This window comes from Haemaphysalis longicornis, unplaced genomic scaffold (genome assembly GCF_048455015.1).
Source record: "Haemaphysalis longicornis isolate Haplotype H1 unplaced genomic scaffold, Haemaphysalis longicornis Haplotype H1 scaffold_1, whole genome shotgun sequence".
Lineage (NCBI taxonomy): Eukaryota > Metazoa > Arthropoda > Arachnida > Ixodida > Ixodidae > Haemaphysalis > Haemaphysalis longicornis.
The window spans coordinates 468,415,855-468,423,398 of NW_027526203.1; the positions used below are offsets into that span (position 1 = coordinate 468,415,855).

Here is a 7,544-nt window from a genome sequence, read left to right on the forward strand (position 1 = left end):
ATGTTGCATTCAAATTGCAACATTGTGCACAGATAGTGACAACTCTGGTGGTTTCAGAGAAGTCTCTGAAATTACCAGACACAATTCTGATCATCATGGCAATTTACATAAAGTGGTCCCACACTTGCTACCAAATTACTAGCCTACAAACCTTAAAGGAGTACCAACACAAAATTTCAAAGCTTGGATAACTACATAAAAGGCTTCCTTTGTATACGGAGAAATATCCCAGCAAGTTTCAACAGTAAGCGTTCAGTACAACATATTTTAAATCTATTTTTATCTTTGCACACACGAGAAAGCTCGGAACGAATACCCTTTCTCAATTGGCATCAGCATGACGCCATCTACTCCTCCCGTCCCCAAACTGCCGACGTGACGCACTGGCTGCGGTTGGCAGGCGCTGTTCGGCCATGTGTATCACGTCACGGGTTTTGGGACTGATGTCATGCTTCCCGGCGCGTGGAGATTACGGCCGGTCCGGGCGCGCGAGCAAGCACGCGTCCACACCAGCAGTGGTGCGACAACGGCAACGTCACGTGCGCCCTCCTGTCATGGCAGCCGCCTCGGTGTTCGTTTAGTCGAAACCGAAACTGGCACAAAGAAACGAGGCTGTAACGAATTACTTATGCTGTGTTCGACTGTCAAATGTGCCATTCTATGATTAGTGGGCTGGAAGGCACCCATAGCTGCGAAAAAAACTTTACAACGAAAATTTCGTGTCAGTACTCTTTTAAACTTAGCCTGGGATTTTAGCCAAGCTTTCGTCACTAAAATTCGCTGTGTCACTGAATTACCAGCATTGGAAAGTTTACAAGTACTCATTCTCTCCTCACACAGGAGGTGCCATAACACTGTACTACAACAGCGATTCTTAAATTTAGGTCTGTGAGCAGTTGGGGTTTCAGGAAAGCATCCTTAGGATTCTGCAAAGACGGCCTCTCCTCACAGGCCACTCAACACCCTCATTTTCTCCCACATTTTTAAAAAGCCACCAGGGGGCTGCGCAGCGCACAGTCACCTCGCATGTGCTCCCGCTAACCCTACCCCTTCACAGTGGGCAGCGGCGCTGACCAGCTCCGACCCCTGCTCCCAGCTTCGGCTGGTGAATAGGGCCCGGAAGGCCGGCTACAGCCAGGGAGTCCTGGACTGAGGACACCCCTCACTGGTCCGGAGTGACTGCACTCAACGGATGGGACAAATAAAGTTTTTTCCTCCTCCTCCTTTGCTTAAACACCTCCCCCGTGAACAAAATTCACAATGCATAAGCCAAATTAGGCATGACCATAACAAAAATTAGCATGCAAAGGTCACAGCATGCACCCAGCTAATGCACGTGACTCCCCACTCGCCGTGGCAGCTTAGTGGTTAAGGTGTGCCGTTGAGCCGAGGATGTGGGTTTGATATTGCCCGCTGTTTTTTTCATGGAGGTTAAAAATTAAAACGTGTGTTAAGATACCATGAGTGGTCTAAATTGATCTGTAGCCCTCCGCTACAGCATGCCTCATAGGCCAGGTGCAGCTTCAGCGTAGAAAACCCGCAGCTTTTTTGTATGCTACCACCTTTCACATTCCACGTTCATTGCTTCGTATCTGCTGCCGGGCTCAGTGCGACATGATAGCTAAGGTATAAGCTTGGGCGTGTTGGTATAGCATTCTCGGAACAGTGCAAGGGACGAGGCGTACACGGGACACGGGACACAGCGCTGTGTCCCGTGTACGCCTCATCCTTGTCTCTTGTGCTGTATGGCCTACACTGCTTGTGTTGAGTAGAACCAGCCCTCCCCTACTTCCAGGCCTCAAGGAGTCTCAGTAATTGATAGTAGGGTTTAACGCGTCGACGTAGCGCAGGCGATGAGGCACACCGTAGTGAAGGGCTTCGGTTTAATTTTGACCACCTGGGGATCTATAACGTGCAGCGAAATTTCGCAAACACGGGCGTTTTTGCTTTTCGCCTCCATCAGAAAAGCGGCCGCCGTGGCCGAGTATCGAACCTGCAACCTCGTGCTCAGCAGCACAACGCCTTAGCCACTGAGCCACCGCGGGGGGGCTAAGGAGTCTAAGTAGGTGCATAAAAAAATATTTCAAAAAAAAAAAAAAAAAAGGAATGTCGCTTGGTTAGTTTGCAGCAAGTCTGGGACTGCCAGGCCACTGACTTCTAAGGTTAAGAAGTTTCCATATATGCCACTTTTAATGCACGTGCCATTCTAGGAAATATAGCTGGGAGTCCTGCCTACCTTTTGTCAATGTAGCTCTGTTGAAATTCGGGAGACCATTACACATAAGGTCGACGAAGTGCACTGCCCCGTCGTCTTGCTGTGCCTTCGCCCCCCCCCCCCCCAGCACTTTTTTTGTTATGGATCCCCAACTCGCCCAGGAAACCACACTCCTGAAGAGGGCAGTCTAATTTTTTTGTAACAGGCTCACAAATTGCAGTACTAATCAAGCAGTAAGAAAACTGTGCTAGAGCACTAGCCGTGTTTAATACTGAAGTGCACTGAAGCTCCAAAAGAAACTAAATAAAGTGTGATCAACTCCTCAGGAGATTAAAGTCATGTTCGTACAGTTGGGAGCTGATCGAAATTCAAGGCTCTTGAATAATTTCAGCGACTTGGTAAGTATATTACCTACTACGTGACACAAAATCAGAAACCAGCTTCTGGTGTTCAATAATAACTGCCTGACTGATGGCACGAGAGCGGAAAAAATTTGTTAACAAAATCCTGATGAATGACAACTTCTGAAATTTTGGAAACTGCAAGAAAAAAAAAAGTTCCGCCACGCCAAATTTGAACCAGTCTTTCTATTCCCAAGCAGGTACACTGTCCCAAATTTTGGATATCACAGCGACAACTGATGGGTGATGACTAATCGAAATGTCAGCGCCTTGTCACGGTGTCCGGCGAAAAAAGGCGAGTACACGCATGCGCGTAGAACTATCTGCTGTATGAATGTTGTCTGCTACGATGTTCTTAGTGCAACACACTCCCTGCTTTTCTTATCTTTTAAAGCAATTTCGCTAGCCACCTAAAGTAGCTAAGGAGCCCAGACGTTCCTGACAAGTGATATGAGAGAAAAAATCATGGGAGAGGTGCACTGATATGCTCCAACCTTGGTTTCTCTTTAACAAGGTCATGCAGATATCGTGGCAGGGGCCCACAGCTCTTAAAGAAACAGCGTAGCAGACGATGCTCACACAGAAAAGGGCTTTTGTGCATGCGTGTACCCTCGCCTATTGTGCCACTGGACACCGTGATAAGGCGCTGACATGCCAAAGGTTCGTTGCTCCAGTGATATCAAAAATGGGTAGCGTTTATTCTCAAGGCGGTCTCCTCTTATTGGCTAAGCATGCCACTCAAAGCTTTGGGACAAATATTCCTCGAAAATTTGCTTGCCTGGCTGCTTCCACGGCTCTGTGGTATAGTGCCTGCTTTTGGATGTGGAGGACTCGGCTTCAAGGGAGGTAAACTGTTTTTTATTTTGCAGTTTTCCAAATTTCAGAAGCTTTCATTTATGGGATTTTGTTAGCGATTTTTTCCACTCTGGTCATTCCTACAATTACTACGCTATCGACACACAGGACTTCTAGATTGGGTTGGGTTCAAGACAGGTTGTGTTCAGTGAAGTTTTAAGCTTAGTGAAGTCAAGTTCGTTGCAGTTGGTTTGAGTTAGGCTACGGTACATTGGGCAGGGTTGCATTAGTCTAGTTAGGATAGTATAGGTTAGACCACGTTGGGTTAGGTTCAGCGAGGTTACGCGCGGCTATGTTAGGCTACGTTACATTAAACCCTGCCCTCACTTAAATTATAAGGTGGTGTCAGTACGGGACTATCATTGGTTACCCGTGCAAAACTGAGGTGAATTCAAGTCTGTTAGTTTACTTTAGGTAATATTATTAAGCTAATTTTAGGACTGCCAGGTTTTGGTGGGAACTGCTGTGAGAAATTTCCAAAGGTAACGCTCACGGTTGCCGTAAGAAAAAACGCAGCCTTAAAAATTTGGGAGTGTGTGCTCTACCACCACGCCACGGAAGCATTTATACGTGCGAGTTTTCGCGGAATATTTGTCCTAAAGAAGCTTCGGGTGGCATGCATAGCCCATCAGAGGCGACTTCTGCGAGAAATTCTGGGCGGTAATTCTCACGTTTGCCGGCCACGAGAATAGACACTGCTATTTATAACTAACTGATTTTCCTTACCTTGTTCACCTCGCAAGACCTTGTCCAAGTGAAGACATTCTCATGAGAAGGATACACCGTGTGTTTTTTGCGCTCCTCCTGCACAAAATTGTTGAGCTAAGAAGCAATTCAGAAAGTATTAGAACCAAATCTGATTGAACACTACTAACATTTCATGTCTAAATAATTCACACAACTCGGGAGAGTTACGGGGACATAGGAAGGCAAAGAGAACAGGAGGCCAACAGTACCACGCGATTCATGCGGCACAACAAATTAAGTAATAAAGTGATAGTACTTTATCACAACTAATAAAGTAAATAACATAACTTTATTAGCCAGTTATGTACAGGTCTGTGAAGTGTACTCGCCTTGATAAAATATTCCTTCGAGAACTCGGACTCCAGAGCAGAAAACCAGGATAAACCGATGTCGGCAGGAACAATGGGAGTTGCACGACACTGCAGTTTTACTTTTGCCGTCAACCGTTTCCTTTCAATGTCGCTGGCAGAAAAGGCAACTTTGCTCTCCGAGCAACCATCTGATTTGGGCTTCTTGACGGACCGTTCCTGTAACAAAGGCACATCAACACGACGGCCAAGCATATATGCCATAATGCCAATTAATGACGAACACTTACCGGGTCTTCGTATGAAAGTGACCGTTTAGGGGATGCTGCACTTGCTAGGGGCTTGAAAAATGCTGATATTTGCTTTTGTCCAGGCATTCTGCCGTGTTACAACTGAATGCAACTTTGCAGGAAGACAAACACAGCCCAGGACAGCAAGACTCGCCAAAGTGATCAGTCTCTATGAACGGCGCCGGCGACCACAGAAGCTAGCCAAATAGGAAAACTATAATAAACGCGCAAAATACCACATTTTATGCCCGCACAAAGTTGGAGACGATGAAACTTCGTGTTCGCTCTTGGCGCGCTTTTTCCACTGAGCACGCTGGATGGAGCCGTTTTTGCGCATGCGCGCACAAAAAAAAAAAAAAGTTTGCATTACCTCATGGAGGAATGCATTACCTCTATGCATTACATTTTTGTGCTGCTAGAGTAATCTACCCACTTTACGTTAGATGATGATGATGTCTACAGGGTCCCTTAATCGGAGCGCTGACCAAGGAGGAAAGAAAAAGCTTTCTTTCTCTCCTCCGCGGCGATGACAAATGTCAGGGGCGGTATTCTCGTAACTGTCCCTTTTGAAAACGTCCCTTTTGAGTCCCTTTTATCGTGACGTACTTCCGGTTAAGCAGTGGGCATTGGCGGTAGGTTTTTTGCGCTTGCGTTACGTCACTTCCGGTTGTTTGCTTTTAGCCAATCAGGACTCGCCAAAAGGGACACTTTTGAAAGGGACGCAAAAGGGACAAAACTCGAGAATACCGCCCCAGGGGCGGTATTCCCGTGTTTTGTCCCTTTTGTGTCCCTTTCAAAAGTGTCCCTTTTGAGCGAGCCCTGATTGGCTAAAAGCGAACACCCGGATGTGACGCCATGCAAGCGCGGCGGAGATATCAGCCGTGGCTAGTCGGAGCAGACGATTTGGAGCAGACGATTTTTCGTCTCCCTATTGTTGGTTCGCTCGCGGAACAATAAACACGTAAAGGATACTCTGATACGGTTTCAGTTCTTTAAAATGCGTTTGCAAGAACAGTTACGGTATTTGAATCAAAGGCCCCTGCTTAACCGGAAGTACGTCACGATGAAAGGGACGCAAAAGGGACAGTTACGAGAATACCGCCCCAGGTCTCTTCGATTTGGCCTGCAGCTTGTTGCACCAGGTTTGGCCAGCGCGTCCTGTAGGCAAAAACCGGGATCGGTTCTCTGCGTTCGTGGCCTCGTTGCAACGGCGCGCCGCCGGCAGCAAATCGCGGAGGCCACGCTGCGTTTCACAGGACATGAGCGTGCCACTGTGCCATAACCAGCCAAAACCCTCTCGTTCACAAAGTCATTCGAGCTAAAAACACATAAGATTTTTGAATGACAATCATTTGTAAAGGTATTATCTTAATGTAAAAATTATCGCAGAATCTCACACCATCACATGTACAGGGTGTTGCGACGATAACTGGAACACTTTAAAAATTTTTCCTGAGCGATCCGCCGCTCTGTTCGCGCTCAAACTTCACACGAAGGTCGCATTTTGTGGTCTATTTTGTTTGACACTGGGAAAAACAACGGTACTTACCTGTTTATTCTGAAAATAAATAAAAACGATTTTCGCCTATGGGAAAATGGCCGCTGATTTGGACGTGCGAGCCAGCGCAAGTTGATGTTGGAACGACGGAACCACCTGCAGAGTGAAACGCATGTTTGGGATTCACTTACGGAGCCAAATGGTGCAGCAGACGATCAGAAAATGCACCTAGAACTGAGCTAACAGACGATCAGAAAACTCGGTTTTCGGGCTCGCACGTCCAAATCGCCGCCATTTTCCCATAGGAGAAAATCGTTTTTATTTATTTTCAGAATAAACAGGTAAGTACCGTTATTGTTCCCGGTGTCAAACAAAATAGACCACAAAATGCGACCTTCGTGTAAAGTTTGAGCGTGAACAGAGCGGCGGATCGCTCAGGAAAATTTTTTAAAGTGTTCCAGTTATCGTCGCAACACACTGTATATGTTCATTCTTTTCCTTATTTAAATGGTACAGTGTGGTCCACTGTTAAAGGCATGGAGGAAGAAAAACTTTTCTTTTCTCCGTGGTTAAAGGGAACCGGTGAGCCCGTGGCCGCTGCGCTCCGCGAAGCGCCGGCACCGAGAAGTGGCGAGAATCGGAGACATGCGCAGTCTGATGCACGGCCGGACTGGAGGTGCGAGTCCGGCCGTGACTGATGGGAGAAGCCGCTCTGTCGTCTGCTACGGCCATATCTTCCATGGCTACGGCGCTCCGCTGTGCCTCTCAGCTTGAGTAGCTGAGGAATTTTGCTCGGCGAAAGGCCGTAGCAGATGACAAAGCGGCTTCTCCCGCCTCATGCGGTCAGTGCGCATGTGCCGGCTATCTCCGATTCTCGCCATTTCTCGGCGCCGGCGCTTCGCGTAGCGCAGCGGCCACGCTAGCCACCTTAGCCACGCGCTCGCTGGTTCCCTTTAATAGCCAGAGATTGTGAAATCAGGCAAATGACGAATCAGTGCTCAATTACCTTGATCTGGCTTTTGATGACTTTTGTGAAAACGATCTAATTATATGTCCATCTGCCTCGAAAATTGCATTCCAAACAAATAAAAAAAGTTCAGAAGGCCAATCCTTGGATTAATTGGAATATTATTCATTTGGTATAAAAAATTAAGCGAATCAAAAAACGTGGCACTAATACAAATCTTATAACCTCATGCTTTCTCAGAAAATTCATGCAAGAGAAAAATT

The 7,544-nt window shown here is 46.9% G+C and overlaps 1 protein-coding gene across 2 annotated transcripts in view; it reads right to left on the reverse strand.

The window, feature by feature from the left end:
* LOC144156221 (uracil-DNA glycosylase 2-like) overlaps positions 1-5,203 on the reverse strand; it is a 33,851-nt gene extending 28,648 nt beyond the window's left edge. Inside the window, exons 1-3 of one of the 2 annotated variants that reach the window (XM_077688112.1) lie at positions 4,817-5,203; positions 4,548-4,745; positions 4,198-4,275 (exon numbers count right to left, since the gene is read on the reverse strand). In XM_077688112.1, coding sequence (XP_077544238.1) covers positions 4,198-4,275; positions 4,548-4,745; positions 4,817-4,903 — 363 coding nt within the window. In that variant the 5' untranslated portion in view covers positions 4,904-5,203. Of the gene's footprint in view, positions 1-4,197; positions 4,294-4,547; positions 4,746-4,816 lie in introns of both variants that reach the window. The other variant, XM_077688110.1, reaches the window with a different exon arrangement.
* Between the last annotated feature and the right edge of the window lie 2,341 nt (positions 5,204-7,544).